Genomic DNA, 16,458 nt, shown 5'->3' with positions numbered 1-16,458 from the left:
AACTAAGTATGTGCATAAATATTGTTTGATGGTCTCAATCATGCATGTGTATTTGTGATTAAATTGCAGCATCCTCATACAGGCTTTTTATCTGTCAAGAACAGGATATCATTAAATGCAGAGCTACTCCAAATCTACAAGAACTTAAAAGAATTTTTATCTTCATCAAGTTTTGGAGCTGGATTAAAAATTCCTGAGTGAGCTGCCCTACAACTGACCCAAGTATGCAAAATGTCAGAATAAGCTATGTTTAAAAAAAACATTTAACTTTGCTTTGTACTGCCACAGTGCAGATTGTACCATTTAAACAATCTGTTAAATCTGTGAATACGATCAGTTTCCATGATTCTGTTTCTAGGAATTGCTATATGGATGTCTTGGGTGTCCTGTATTTGTGCAGCTGGTGTATTGGGAAGGCTGCAGTGTACATCCTGCTGTCACACGTGGGTATAAACGAACCTACTGCACTCTGGAGCTGTGGCTGTTCCCTGCATGCCCAGAAATCTTGGAGAAAGGAACAGAATTTTAGATTCAGTGATGGCTCCAAGGGAAAAAGATGTGTTAGGAGAAGTGTGGACATATGGTTGCCCCAGTCTATGAATAGCGTGGGCATGTTTGATGTGACTGAGTAACATCTTCTCTTGGACAGAAGGGAATCAATTTTTTAAAAATCATTGTTTTCTGTTCTTCTTGAGTGCTCAGACATATGGGATTGTGTTGGGAAACTGGTCCTGTGCATCAGATGCTTGCTTGAGCCACTATATCGAGTTTCTGCTTCCATTTAGGCACCTCCCTCCCTACTCTAGGCCAGCATAACACCTTAAGTTATTCCTGATATTCAAGAGAGCAGCACACACAGACCCTGCAGACATTCCTCCTGCAGCTCAGTGAAAACTAACCTTCATGAACTGTACCACTGTGTTCTGAGCTTCTTCCTCTATTTCTTAACAGTTACAGAGTCACAGAATCCTTTAGGTTGGAAAAGACCTCCAAGATTGAGTTCTATTTTTGAGGAGGTAAAGAAGACTTGATTCATGCTAAATTTATCTTACCATAGGAATAGATTCACTGCTGAATCCCCTCCTGGCTGTATCTATAAACAAAAGCAGCCCAAGGCTTTTCCAGGCTTGAGGCCAAGTGACGGGCTGTGTCCCTGAGGTCAGTGTCTTGTCCTGTCTTTGGGCAGCACAATGGTGGAGGCTGAAGGATCCATCAGCTCATTGGAAAGCTACAGCAAGTGGCAAAGTTTAACAGGACTGTGAGCTCCTCTACTTTGGGAATCATAGGGGCATTGAAGGCTAGTTTTTGGGAGGTGCTGCTGTTGTTCTGGACCAAGACCCTCACAGCAAAACCAGTGTTGCAGCTTCCAAAGAGAGAATTAACAGAGTAGTGCTGCATGTCAGAGCAGTTTTCATTCTACACCTGCCTGTATGGGTTTGTGTACACTAGAGGCCTCCTTCCTTCAGCTTTTGGGCTGCTTCCCCATGGATAATGTGGGAGGTGTTGCTGGAGTTTGATCCTCTAAGGTCTTGTGCCACCTCTCATGGCTGAGCTTCCAGCTCTCTGGGAAGCCTCTTGCTAACAGAGCTCCCAGAGCACACTGAGGCTGCATTGCCTTCCCTCTGGTTTGGAATATCCAAAAGTAAGTCTTCTTCAGTGGCTTAAGGCTTCCAGCACGTGAATATTTCCAGTGGTCAAGAGGCTTGGTGCCTAGAAGTTTTTGGTACAAATATCAGATTATGTAGGCTCTGTCCTGGCTGCAATAGCCCAAAGGTGTTCGGTGAATGAGGTAAGGGAAATTCTTTTCCTTTTTCTTCTTCACCAGAGGCATTTTGTGCACAGACCTGCCTTCCTATTTTGCCATATAAACTTGCAAAGGCTTGGCCAGCATGGACATGGGGAACAATCAGCTCAGGGAGGAAAATTACCTACCTGAGATTGGCACCAGCAATAAATAACACCACTGAAGGCATAATCACTGCTGCATGTGGCCTTTGTTCAAAATTCACAGTGCCCATGCTTGAACTTCTTTAAATATTTCTTTAATTGCTTCTGTTTGAGTTGCTCCCACATTTCAATTATTCAAGGCTAGGACAACACAATGGTAATTTTATTTTTAGTTGTTATATGCAATTTTATTGTATTTTGTGTTCTTGTTCAGCCTACAGTAATTACTTTAGTATCCACGGTGACTAAACATGCTGGCACAATCACGAAAAGACCTTGGGCTGGCAGCAGTTTCCTTTCTGTGTATCAGTTGCTCCTTCCAATTAAAGCTATATTTACCTACAAGGGATGCATTCATTCGTGTAGTTTGTTTCCATTATTTGTAATCTTTGATGTTCTCTAGGAGCTTGAAATATTGGTGGTTTGGGGATTTTTTTTTTTTTTTTAGTAACTTCATTGAAGTAAAAAGTTTTAGCTGCCTGCTAAACTTATTTTCAGTGTATAGTATCTGTAAAATACTAGACATGCTTCAGAGGTGTCTGCTTTCGTCACATCAGTTAGTAACCAGTTTTCAAACAGGAATTCTGTGTTTATTCCTTGTGGAACAGAGCTATGTGAAGATACTCCACCATCATTACGAGATCAAAAGGGGCAGTGCTGGTCCCTTTGGCTTTTAACACCCCGTTAATTTTCTTTCCCAGAGAATATGTACATTTCTCTCACGTTGGCCAGGACATCTTGCTAGTTTATTCTCATGTCTAGTTGGAATGTTAAAATAAAAATGCACTTGTCACATTTTGTGTTACAGCAGAAATGTGAATTTCCTTGTTGGTTTATTTTTTATTGCCCAAAAGGACTTTGATCTCACAAGCTGAAAATGATAAGCACGTTATATAATTTGTGGGTTGCTCTCAGAGGCTTATTCCGCTCTTGTTCTCGGTGAAGCATTTGTCAGGATAATAACTAACCTATGATATGGCAAATGAAATGATTCTTTGCAAATATTCTAGATGAGAAACAACCATCTGGTTTTGCCTTGAGTTGGATATTTTTACTGCAGCGTTCATGGCTCTTTCCAGAGCTCTGGTTTTTGCTTTGGTCAGCTGGGTTACATTCCTCTGTCTCGATGCACAAAGTGAGTATTGCTGTGTTTATAAATGCCTGAGTATTTTACTGCTTTTATTTAAATGGAACAAAATCAAATTTATTAAATTCATATGAATCACAAACCTAGAAGTTTTAAATACATTGATTTATTGCCTGATAAAATAACATCTAAACAGGCAATCTTTGGGCCCTTGGAAGTGGACCGTGGCTTTCAGGGACTGAGGGATGGAAAGTTGAAAACCATGCTCTTGTATATACAAGGGTTTTTACAGGTTTTCTTTAAACTTTTGGGGGTTTGGTTATTTTATATCTGCAGCAGTCATTAAATAAAATATCTAGGCTGAAGCTGAGTCTGAGGATGGATAAAGTTGGAATCAGTTCAATTCCTTGCTGCTGCTGCTCAGCCAAATTAGGTTGGAGTAGTTACCATTGTTACTTCTGCTATTCACAGTGATAAGTACTCCACCAAAAGTTCTGTTTGATGTATTGAAGCTTCCAGACAGAGAAAATTACCAATTTTTATCTTTTTCACTAGTCCAGAGCCCAGGCTTTTGCATACTCAGAGATGCAGGTAGTGAATTAGACCCATAACCAGCAGCTGCTGACTAGAAATAGTCATTAGGATTCTTTTCAGTGAGTTGTGTAGAAATCTGTCCACTGCTCACTTATAAATGAGATCCTGTAGAGTAATGCAGATGTGAAGGCACCTACCTAGCCAGGAAAAAATAGCCCACTACTTGTTTATACCAAATGTCCCTTTGAATATACATAAGGATGGCAAGGACAGGAGTGGGGACATTCTTAGCATTGGTGCAAACCCACGTAGGACCACAAAAGTTGCACAGATATCCGTAAGAGCATAGATTGCACCCTGGCAGCTTTGCTGATGAACTCTAGTCAGGGAAGGAGGAATAATTTTGGTAGACTTCTGGATTCCTGTGTGTATAGTTTGCAGGTCTTAAAGATAAAAAAACCTCAAAACTCTGTCACTTCTGTCACACAGAGAAAATATAGAGAGGTGACTGAGGTTCAAGAAACCACTTAGGAAAGCCACTTCTCGTGAAAAGAAAATATACTCCCAAAGGGCTACTTCTCTAAAAGTTTAAGGAGAGTAAATTTCAGGTAAATCTGCCAATGTGCCTTCACCCTAAGCTCCTGGATTTTTGCTAGAGTTTCTGGAGGGAATAGCTTTGTGTTTACAGCTGTCTTGGGAGCAGAAAACAATTTTTGCTAACATTTCTATGGGGAATAGCTTTGTGTTTACAGCTGTCTTGGGAGCAGAAAACAATCTCACGGCCAAGGTACAAGAGTAGTTTCGGGTATGATTTCCACAAACAGTTCATCAGGATACTATTGAGCAGTGACTCATTCTTGTCAGGCAGTAAAGCCCTAGATTGGGTCCAGGAAACCAATGTTTGCCTACTCCATGTCATATATTGCTTTAAACCCTTCAAGGTGCCACCATGATAAATGTCTTGGAGTTTAATTTGAGCTATTGTGTGCATCTAGGTTTACACAGTGTGAGCTTCTTTACCTTGTACTATTTCTGGACATAGTCCTTCTGTGTTCTTTGTACATGACTTCTCTGTTCCTTTTTAGAAATCACAACTATCAGCTGTGATGTACCACCCACACCACTGGTGATCTCAAGCTTTTTGGATGGATATACAGGTAAAACCAGCATTCTAAGCTAGAATTGTCTGCTCTCCTCCCAAATGCACACAGTACTTTATTGCCTCGCATAGTCAGTGTATTTTATAATGAGTCTGTGTTATTAATTGATTTACGATAGTCTCCATGGCTGGATGCAGCAGCTGCCTACATGACATACTGCTTAGTGGAATAAATAAACATAACCCCCAAATTCCCTGATCCAAGGATCTCATTGTCTGAATAGATCCATCAGGCAATGGGAAAGAAACGAGTACAGAAAATGTTCTCAGTTCACCTTGTCCAGCCAGTAGTTGATGTCCCTAATGGAGATCCAGCTCTTAAAAGTCAAAGTGTTAAGTTATGGCCGAAGCCTTCACTTTGGGACATGTCATAATCCTTAGGATCTCATGCTGACTGTCCACAGGCCATCTTCACTGCTTCTGGCTTTCAACAACATACAGAACACAGGTATGATCCAGAGCAGTGATTTTCTTGCAATCACTGTTGAAACCTTTCTTTTGGAGCTGTGAAAACATAGCTGTGTCTGACTTTTGCATGGAGTTAGAAAGGAAAGTAACTACCTTGCACTCTGATTCCATTTAATTTTTAATCAGCCAGCAAGAACTCTGGCCCTCTGTGTGTGTTGTATCTGTGAATGAACCTACTGACGTATCTGATGAATAAGCAAGAGGGATAACCAGCTTTAATTTTTCCCCATTACTTCGTTTTTTGGGCTTTCTCCTCTGGTGGGAATGCCATTTCCCAGGTAGCTGCTTGATACTTCTTGTCTGAATGTATCCAGCTCTGCACGGAGGACCAGACAGCCTATGGCAGGCAAAGCTGGACTTGGTTTTCTGGGAGGGTTTTCAGCACTGCATCCAGCAGGGTGATACCACACAAAGCTGTGCCCCTGAGCCCCAGCCCTGCAGTTCTGTGGGTGCTGTCAGCTCACTGGACTTTCTCCTCACACACAATTAAGTGTCTGTGGGCTGGTAGCTGACAGCATTCCAGACACTCCCTGCTGCTGGAAGAAGATAAGGTTATATTCCTGAAACTCTTGGAGACTAAGAGCACAAGACTGTGCATGGAGATTAGAGATGGGACTGTTACAGAAAGCATTTACTAACCTAAATTAGTAGTGATGGAGTACAAAACCAGTGCATAAGGAAGAAACACAGCTTGCAAGTTTCCTGAAGATCATGGGAAATATTTGGGCTGTTCAGGAAAGACTTTGGTAAGGAGAGGGGATCATGGGTTTGCAATCCAGATAATGTCTTCCATGAGAAGATAAGTATGATTACATAAACACAAATGTCTTGGCACGAGTAAGGTAACTTTATTTAATGCAGTTGGCAGTAACACCACGCTGGGTGGTTTAAAAGGATACATTTTAATGCAATTTCAAACAGATTTGGTGTTTAACCAAGCAAGTAGTACACTCACTACTGAAATGACAGTCAGTCTAACAGGAATCCTGATAATTACAAACAACAAGCCTTCATACTTTCAGGAGAATAGTTCCCGAATGCATGGTTGTAGAAAATCACGTAAGAATTGATTTGAAGGTTGCAGTGTTTTGTGTTTCTGTCCTGTACAAGCAGGAACACATTAAGTAAAAGGCCACACACCTTCTACCTGAATCCAGATTCACACTGGATTCTACTGCCTGACAGATTCAGCTGAAATATATGAAAGGCCCTTGTGTTTGGAAAATACTGAAACTCATCCCATGCAGCCTCTCAATGAGTTTGATTACACTGGCCGACTTCAATTACATTTTCACAGTAAACGTGGAGAAAAAAGTTGTGCAGCATAAAGCTATTTTCAGAAAAAAAGGTGCAAATTTAGGTGTAAATTATGTCAAGCTTTTTAATTCTGGGTATATTGTGTGCATATATTGGAAAAAGTGGCTTTATGTGGTTTTAAAAACACATCAGGACACTTGCGCAGGGTAGTTAAGGGGACTTTAACAGATCGTACAGTTTAGCTGAAAATGCCAGAATAATATAAAATGTAACCAAAGGTCACCAGTAATCAAGCTGTCAATACATACAAAATGAACCCATGGATTTCTTTTCCATGAAGCAATCTAATTTGGTTCCATTTTCTCTTACAGGTGATATAGAATGGATTACAGATATCCCACCCAATGTGAATCTGGAATTACGAGAGTTTGTATTCCCTGAACACAGGGGTTATGTAGATCTGGACTATCCTTCTGGATCTAGCAATGCAACTGTGAGGACTCTTAAGGCACTGGATGTTGAGGCTCTTGAGGTATTAGTTTTACTTCATATAAAGGCTAGGGATAAAGGTTTTCTTGACAAGTGAAAAAAATGGCATTAAGATAATGGATTTTAATTGTTCATTCTCTCGCAATACAGGTTGGTATTTCAAAGAAGTGATTTGTCTGAATAGAATTCAGTATCTACCTCTCACTAATATCTGTTAAATGTCTTCAGTTTCCTATAACTAAACTTTCCTACTATCTGACAGCCAGGCAGGTTCTTTCCTAGTCATGTATTGTACTGAGAGCTGTAAATACGCATTATGACACTTGCCTTTAAACTCACCTCTCAGGAACATGAATTATTTCATCAAAGTGAGACTGAGCAGATACAATTTGGTAGAAGGTAATCCTTAATCATAAGCACTTCCCACACATGGATTTATGGGCCTCTGTTGCTTGATGGACAAAAGGGTGGATCCTTCTTCCTAGGCAGTTCTTGCTCTGGAGCACTCCCAGGAATTTAGAAAGAAATATCAGTGTTTTTCCTGGCTGAATAGGCACATTTTTTTGCCTCTGAATATGAAAATGGTGTAGTACTGCAGAGTAAATAGAGACAATTTATTATACAAGTGCTACTTCAGAGTAGCACTGGATTTGTATTTTGGACACTGCTATCTCAGAGTAGCACTGTACTCAACAGACCTGGACCAGGCATATTGTAAAAAACATTGTTACAATCAATGTTTGTAATGGATGAAAAAGTACTTATGATTTTTTACATTTGCATTTCTCATTGGGATATTTCCCAAATGGATTAAAACACTTTTTATGCCTCTTGCACATGTTCTCCTCTATTCTCTGTCAACTTTTTGTTGGGGAGAGCAGTTAGGTACAGAGGGATGGTGGGATCTGGGCGGGTGGGTAACAGCAGTAGATGAATGGCAGTCAAATAAACTTTATAATATAGAGCAAAGTAATTACAGTGTGTTAATTTTAAGCAGAGTATTTTGGTACAGCACACCTGAGGATTCAAGTACTAGAAGAAATTTTGTATAATTTTGGCAAAAATTATCTTTGATAACAATATTATTAGTTCATTGATTATATTATTTATTGGCTCGTTCATTCAATTTTAGGGTAAAATGGTCTGGTATGCTGTTGTTTGCCAAAGGATTGGAGCAGTAAGTACAAACCACGCTTCATCAACTGCATTAATTGTCTCATCTAATGCAAATGATTATTTTCTGCAATACTATTTAATTGAAAGCTATGATGCAGGGAGTTCAGAGTACCTTGTAAAAGATGATTTGTTGAAATCTGCTGATTGAAAGAAGTGTTTTTGTTCACAGAAAACTAAGGTAAATTTTTAAAAGTTAATTTTAGGAATGGTAGTCTAATTCCCTCTATTCCCTAATTCTAAATGGTAGTTTAATGAAAGGGTGTCTCTTTGAGGATCTCATTTTATAAGAAATTAAATGTTAGCAGAATGCTGCCACCTCACTGTTGTCATTTCTTCCCCTGCAAAGACTGATGAGGTAGAGAATGGACGGAACGTAGAATTAATTGATGTAAATGACAACGCTCCAGAATTTCAACAAGCTAATTATAATGCTTCAGTATCAGAGGTGGGTTATGGCAAATGCTGATACTTTTTTCCTGGGATATTTTAAAATTACTTTTTGGGGAGGTTCTAATGTGACTACACTGAGATTAGTTCATTACATGCACCCTTATGGGACTTACCTGCTCCTTCCCGTGGGTGTGGAAAAGAAAGGCTGGGCTGCATGTACATCTGGGGGAGTGGGGTGATGGAGAAACGTTCCCAGCCAGAAATAGCAACGGGAAGTGATTTGCTAAGCAGGTAGCACAACTTTCCTGCCCCAAGTTAGGAAGGGTATGGGAAGGGGCTTATGACTGAGCATTTGATGATCTTTATTTCCTCTTAGGTAGCTGAAATCAATTCCACGGTTATAAAAGTGGAAGCTAAGGATAAGGACTTTTCACCAGAATTCAGCCTCCTTACCTACAGTCTGTGGGTGAGTGCCCTTTGTTAGTTGGGAACTGTGAACACCAGTTTGAATTTCATAGATCCATAGCCTGGGACCCGATCACAGCGTGCTCCCTTGCACTGTGAAGATGAAAAATCTGCAAAGCATCCAAGAGATCTTTTAAATCATACCACAGGATCAGCCTGGCATGCACTGAGGCCTGGATCTTGTTTCTTAACATTTGTGGAATGATTTATGGCACTCTTCAGCTACAGCTAAGGAGCTCAGTGGTCCTTTGTAGTAGCAGGAGGCAGAGCTGCTTCCCCTCTTTTTAAAGTTTATATTTGATTTGCTGTTGGTCTCCAGTCCTCAAGCCATTGAAGTAAGAGTATTTCAACTACATTTAGATATCTGCAGTGGAAATCTTCACATCTGAGCTTGCTGTCTCCGTCTATAGTTGGTGAAGGGAAGCTGATGCTATTCCCCTGTATGCCATAGGATAAGATAAATCAGATAGAAATTCTATTGGCACTGACAGGGGAGGCAACAGAATGTGTGGAGGAGGATCAGCCTTTTTCTTTCCATTGGTGGTCGTTGCGACATTCCTGCACCTTTATGAAAAATAGTCCAATAATAAAGGTGAAAAAAGAGAAAGGAGAATGTATTTCATCATCAATCATATAAAATATTTGATTTATTCATTTAATAGGGCCCAAACTCTGATTACTTTTCTATAAGGGAAGGAGATGGAAACATCATGGTGCAAAAACCACTGGATTACAACGAGGTCAACTTTTTCAATTTAACAGTCCAAGCAAAGGTATGATACAAATTAAAAGAAGAATGAGACCCACAATAGTTCTACAATGATAGTTCCTTTGTTTTATAGCATCCCAGTTTGTACAAATTTACAACTTTGGGAGTTCCCAACCCAAAAGTTGTGTCTGCAGCTTGGTTATACTGGAGACAAAGTAGCACATTCTTAATATTTGAGCCATTGTTTGTTTCCTCTCAAATACCAGCTCGAGTTTCTTTCTGTATTTCTCTAAGTATAAATATTGAACATATTCATTCTCCACTATTGTAACAAATATTATCACCTATTCATTCTGGCAGATCTCTCATATTTTTGCTGAGTCTTACCAGGTTTTTTTGTTTGTCTTTTTTGAGATTTGAAGATGTATTTGCCTTCATTTCCTTTTAGAACTAAAAAGAAGTAATTTTGCTAGGATTATTGTGGTATCTAGCAATTAGTACAGCTGTAGCAAATATTCTATTACTATATTCTACATTCCTGATAGAAAATGAGTAACTAAAGAAAGATTACCTGTTGATAGTTTTATTCCTAGAACTGGATTTCCAGAAATGGAGCAATCTGACAGACTGAGTGTTCTCAGGTTAAAAGTGCTGCAAAATATATGTAATAATAATATTCTGCTGTATTTTCCACTGAGATACAGTTTTTTTCACAACAGTGGTTCTTATTTTCTTTTTTCCCTTGCGATGCAGGAAAAATTTGGAAACCAGAGTGACACTGCATCATTAATAATTCATGTGAAAGACTATGATACATTGAACCCCTATTTCAGTCAATCTGTGTACACTGGAAATATCAATGAAAACCAGGTAAAAGCTCTTCACTGAATGCTGCTGTAAATAGGTTATCCCTATCCATAGTGCTTTTCTTCCAAGGATTCTTCCTCCTTGAGCAGCTTAAGATGGCTGGAGCTGCTTTCCTTTGTGCTGATCAGTGAAAAAGATACCAGCTGTAGACCTCCAACTACCAGATAAGCAGGCCATGTATTAGATGAAGCATAGAATTTTCTGTGACAGAAACAGATTATTTTGTGTTTTGGGGAAAAAAAGAATTTAAAAAAAAAAAGAAAGAAAAGGCAAAAACCTCGATATTCCTGTTCTGACAGGGCTTTCTATGTAAAATTCAAAGGGCAACTGGCTGTCCATCAGTCCTGAAATTAATTGGTTTTAAGTAGTGTAATTCTTTCATACTGCACTACAATCAGGTAAGCAAAAACAAGGATCTGAATGGCAATCTGTGGTCTACATTACTTTTGTAACTTTTTTTTTCTATATAGAGTAGGGATTTCTTGGTGGAATGTATTTGTTTGACTCGGGTTTCTGTATGTATTAAGAAAAAACAGTAACAGTATAGTACTATCAGAGTAATCCACTAAAATTAAAAAGGTTGACTATTATCCCTATGTCATTATCTTCATGTTAACATATTTTAAACCACATTTAATTTTAGAGTTACACCTCTGGTGTCCCTTTTGTTAGAAGTTCATCTTTAATTCTAGAGAAAGGAATAATTTTAGCTCTTCTGAAACGTTTTTATCTTTTAAATTACTGTTTTTATTCGGCTGCAGTAGAGACATGTGTGTCCTCTTCTAGGAGAGGAATGGAACTGAAATATTCAATGTTCTTAACATAAATTCCATCTGTGACTGCAGCTTTATAATCTGGTGTTTCTTAAACACAGTGAATCCATCAAGTATCTTGGTCATAATTTTCCTCTCTGAAGCATATATGGCAAAGAAAGAACTTTTTCCTGATCACATTGATTAAATGCATGTTTCTTGTTTCTTTAGTCAAAACTGTGACTTATCTCATGAAAGATTTTAAGTTAATGTGTGTTTTTTTTTATCAAGTTAATCAGGTTCATGCATGTTTTCTAGGTGGGTCCTCTGGCTACTCTCCCAGAGAAGATCTTGGCTCAAGATGGAGACAAAGGTATAAACGAAAAAATAATTTACAGCATCAAACTAGGTAAGAGCCTTTATTTTCTTCTAGACATTGACACAGTAATTTGTGATGATTCATTTACCTGTTACTGGAGATAATGATAAGGAAGTGCAGGGTTCATTCAGATGTCTTGAAGTGCACACAGCTTCACTGCAGTGCTGCTCCACGAGCTAAATCAGTCTAATCTCAGTCATTGTCACAGGGTTAAAGACTAAGGGCTAAAAGACTTACATATTCTTACCCTCCTTCCAATGAACAAAAATCAATTCCTGATTTCAAGTGTAAGCCAGTCTAGAGGCTTCAATTTGATCAAAGAATTTCCATTCAGGACCATCTAGAGAGATAATTCCATCAAGAGCTTTTCCTCCTCCTGAAGGAATTGTCAAAAGTTTACTAAATGCTTAATTTGACATCCTTGAAGTGTGAGTGAATTTCCTAGGAATTGTTTTGAGGACAGAGTGTTTGAAAACCAGTCTTTTATGTGGAATGTCTGTTCCTTTTTGCTATGGCTGAGACGTTACCACTCATACAAACAGATGAACCTTACTGTTCTGGTTCATTCTCACAAACCCTTCCCAATTTGTTGCTTTTCAGTGAACCCCCCAGCCTATAACAACAGCTTTTCAATCAATGACACCGGAGTGTTGGAAGTCAAGACCTCAATTGACAGAGAAATATGTCCAAATCTTGTGGTGGGCATTCAGGTAGAGATTGTTTTGGCATTTTAGTCTCAATTTCAGAAAATTATATGTAAATCCCAGTTGCTGTTAATAGTATTTCTCATAATAATTGGTATCAAGGCTTCATCCTGCCATTTAAAAATCAAACTAAAGGAAAAAATAATTGTAAATATGCAGTTGCCACATCCTTGTGTTAAGCTGCTTGTTGTCAGGGCATGGAATTTACAGCTATAAACTCTGTTTTCTAGGCCGCTCAGCAAGACAAGCTTTTCAAAACAGCTGATGCACTAGTTCTGGTTACTATTGGAGATGAGAATGACAACGATCCAGTATTGTCACAAGCAAGTTACAATGTCTCACTTCCAGAAAATTCCCCAAATGGGATGGAAGTTCTTCAAATAACAGCTACTGACCAAGATGAGGTAAAAAGACAGTGTTTCTATGGCTGCTACAAGTACTGAAATATAATATAAAATGTGTTTGTGTTATACAGCTATTGTGAATAGAATTTTTTTTTTTTCTGACTACCTAAATATGCTTAAGCAAAGCAATCTTAATTTCACTTCTTTAAGGGGTAGAGCACTGCAGGCAAAGAATAAATTTTGGCTGTCTTTGGAACTCTTCTGTTTTGCAAAAAGTCCCAAATCTGGAAGTGCGGAAGTGCAAAATGAACACAAAGCTGCAAGTTCTTCTCAGCCTGCATGTTATTTCTTCCATGTTGTTTGCTTCTCTCTCTTGTTTTAATTTTGGTTTTTTGGAACTGTAATCTCAGTTAAACAAGAAAATTTAACCTTCTCCATGAGGAAAAGAAGAAAGCATCCTAAGGGAGTAGCTGAGTGACTGATCTATTTGATAACAAATATCTTCCCTGTTTGCAGGGAGGCTTCCAGGGAACGCTCACTCTCACTCCAGATGACAGTCCCTTCCAGCTAAGTCCAGCTGGGATCCTAACTGTGAGGAACTCCATGCTGCTGGACAGGGAGAGAGTACCCTCTATTCACCTCCAGGTATTAAAAATAAGCCTGCTCCTTTCCAAGGTAACCCGAGCCAACAGGTGAGACCTGATCTGTCCTGGCAGGAGGCTGAATCTTGAATATGGAACAGCAGCTTAATTGAAGAATCAAATCCAGACTTTGACATCAAAGTTATCTGGAGGGAAATACCACTGCTGATACAGTTTACTCAGCTTGTAGTTCTCATTCATCCTTTTTACTACTTACAGAACATGCATTTGAACAACACAGTCTTTTCACTGCATCATTTTTGCAGGTCACTGCTAGAGATCATCTGCCACCTCAGAAAGAGGTGAACTCTCCTATCAACATAGTGCTGCTGGATGAAAATGACAACAGCCCAACCTTTAGAGACACACCATATAGACAAGATATTTTCCTCAACATGACTGCAGGAATGGCCATTCTTCAGGTACTAGAAATACTAAGCAAAAATGACATTTTTGTGTTGAATGCATGCATGAGACCATGCTTAAACTTACGTAGCAGTTCTGCTGAGTAGGGGATCTTTTTTGAACTCCTCTCAGCTCAGAAACAATCCACCTTTCATTTCAAAGCTATTGATATTCCATAATCACAGTGTCCTGGGTAATTTAATCATATCCCAGATCAGGGAATAAACTATAAAGGATTTTTATTCTGGTTCTGTGCACCAGCCTGAATTCCACAAATATATGACAGAAAATAAGATTCTGGAATTTAGTTGTTGTAAAATGTTTAATAAAAACTGAATGTTGTTAGAGTCCAGGAACTTAAATAATGGCACAACATCTTTGAAAGGCTGCTGAATGCTGGAGCATTGGGGATAATTTTTAGATACAATATACTTTTCCTAACATAGTAAACCAGTTAACCAAATAAAACAGGAAGTAGGAGTTGAGATCTGTAGGGAGTCACTATCAAAGCTCATACCCAGATGTGCAGATTTCATGGCTCCTGGTGAAATGTCTTGAACAATCTGCCTCTAGTGCCTTTGGAATTGTTATGAAACCAGTTCTCTGAATACAACCTGGGTGTAATTCACATGAGCTCCACAGGAGCAGGATTTTGCTGGTGCTGCTGGAATGATATTGTCTGTGCATCCAAGAGCAAACTTTGGTACTGAGGTTTAACCCAGCAGTTCAATAAGAAGTGGGCAGTGAAAGGTACAACCAAATTTAACTGCAGCTATATTTACCTGATTTTTATGTATATCTAAAATGTGAGAAAATTTGATAAAGCACAGAAACTAGAGTAAAATTTTTTTTTTTTCCCTCCAGGTTGCTGCTGATGATCCGGATGATGGTATAAATGGAGAGATAAGCTTCATCTTAGCTGGTGGCAATGAAGATGGACACTTTCAATTGGATACATCCACAGGACAAATCAGTTTAAAAACAGTAATCCCATTAGGAATCAACGAGCTTAAGAAGTTTGTCTTGTGGATAACAGCTACTGATGGTAAGACAGGCTTTCAGTACCAGTCAACACAGCTATTCCTGGTGATGAGTTTTGGTTTTGTTTGGTTTCTTACTGGAAGGAATGCTGTCAAATAGGTTCACAGGCTTTGCTTGAATAATAGCATATATTTTATCTGCTCTTGTTTGTTGAAGATAAGAAGAAACTGTCTCATTTATCCAAAGAAATTGCTGCATCTCTGGTAAAACTGTTTCTGCTGGTGGTGTTATATCAAATCTGTTTTCTTTATGGCTGTGGGAAGAACATGTGAAATAACATATATATATATAATCACATCTTCCTTTAACTTACTGACTGCTGTTGCACAGCATAGGAAACAGAAATTCAGGCAGAAGTCAGAAATTTATAACTCACTCATTAGTTAATAAGGAGTAAAAGGAAAATAAAATGTGCTGAGTAATTTGGTCTTTATTTGCACATCCATGTGGGTAAACTGGGGATGCCAAATCCATTTTTAGGATGACCAGCATAAACAGCATTTCCTTAGCCACAGTTATGGGGGGTTTCTTTGATTTAAAAGAATAACAGAGAACTCGGTGAACATTCATGACCTGAATAAGGGCAGAAATAAATGTAACCTTGGAATGGCATCCCACTCCTGATATAATGAGAATACAAAGTGGTTTTCAGCCTTGTGGTTTTTCCATTATTTGGTCAATATGAGCTCTGTGTCTTCAAATTTAGGGTCACGTGGATAAAATGGGTACTGGGGGGAAATATGGGTACAAAAGGGATTCCTCAGTCCATCCTTTGTCTGTGGTCTTGCTGAGGACCTCTGAGGCAGTACTATAACAGTAGCACTAAAGATTAAAAATTTTTAAAAAGGCAGTACCATAGAAGAGTGTATTTTTTCGGGGGACTATTTTGTGCATCTGCTGGGAAATTGTTTCCTTTTGCTTGCAGGTGGGACAGTTCCAAGAAGTTCATTAATGCCAGTAGAAATCTTTGCAGTTGGAGATTCCAGACCACGGTTTATTCAGAAAACATACAATGTGTCTGTGGAAGAAGAGCTGGTTGCTCCTGTTGAAATAGTACAAGTAAGAACTTTATCTCTATATAGGACAGGGCAGCTCTAAGAAAATCCTGTAATAGATGTGCTCTAAATATCCATACCTCCCTGAGCTATGGAGAACTAGATACTGTGTGCTCTACATAGCAAGCTTCACATGCACTACTGAGTACATCCCTCAGATGAAGTTTATCACCAAGGTGGGTTTGTTTCCAGTTAAACCTTTGCAAACATTTAAACAGCATCAGCTACCATTTAACACTAAAAAGAAAACAAACCCAACCCGCCTAATTAAACAAAATGAACCCCAGAACTGCTTGAGAAAGTAAAGTTTTGTGCGTAGCCCTCTGTTGACTTTGGACACCCTCCAAAGGGTTTAGTGGCTCAAAGCTTGGGCTAGGCAATATTCCCTTATCTCTTGGTGATAAATCTAAAACCCTGTGACATGATATGAGAATCCCCACCAGAGAAAAGTCATAAAGGCATTTTCAAAGAAGGCCCTAGAACTTGCTCTTCATTTTGATCAAAAATGCTCAGATAAGCGGAGTTCCAGAATGCACCATGATAGCTCCTTCTTGGATGAAAGTCTGAACACACATGGGAGGCCTCATAG

General features: G+C 39.0%; 1 protein-coding gene across 1 annotated transcript in view; it reads left to right on the top strand.

Annotated features, from left to right (window-relative positions):
* Positions 1-74: 74 nt before the first annotated feature.
* LOC121674758 (protocadherin Fat 4-like) overlaps positions 75-16,458 on the top strand; it is a 41,569-nt gene continuing 25,185 nt past the window's right edge. The window contains exons 1-15 of the mRNA XM_042049333.1: positions 75-3,082; positions 4,654-4,725; positions 6,824-6,984; positions 8,074-8,118; positions 8,464-8,562; positions 8,884-8,973; positions 9,635-9,745; positions 10,435-10,551; positions 11,619-11,709; positions 12,280-12,389; positions 12,614-12,787; positions 13,244-13,372; positions 13,635-13,790; positions 14,638-14,818; positions 15,740-15,873. Coding sequence (XP_041905267.1) covers positions 3,013-3,082; positions 4,654-4,725; positions 6,824-6,984; positions 8,074-8,118; positions 8,464-8,562; positions 8,884-8,973; positions 9,635-9,745; positions 10,435-10,551; positions 11,619-11,709; positions 12,280-12,389; positions 12,614-12,787; positions 13,244-13,372; positions 13,635-13,790; positions 14,638-14,818; positions 15,740-15,873 — 1,740 coding nt within the window. The 5' untranslated portion in view covers positions 75-3,012. The remainder of the gene's footprint in view (positions 3,083-4,653; positions 4,726-6,823; positions 6,985-8,073; positions 8,119-8,463; positions 8,563-8,883; positions 8,974-9,634; positions 9,746-10,434; positions 10,552-11,618; positions 11,710-12,279; positions 12,390-12,613; positions 12,788-13,243; positions 13,373-13,634; positions 13,791-14,637; positions 14,819-15,739; positions 15,874-16,458) is intronic.

This window comes from Corvus kubaryi, unplaced genomic scaffold (assembly GCF_017639235.1).
Source record: "Corvus kubaryi isolate FWS band 111438036 unplaced genomic scaffold, C.kubaryi_AGA036_p1.0 70, whole genome shotgun sequence".
Classification (NCBI taxonomy): Eukaryota; Metazoa; Chordata; class Aves; order Passeriformes; family Corvidae; genus Corvus; species Corvus kubaryi.
The sequence above is the reverse complement of the archived record's forward strand: the minus strand, read 5'-3'. Positions and strand labels throughout refer to the sequence as shown.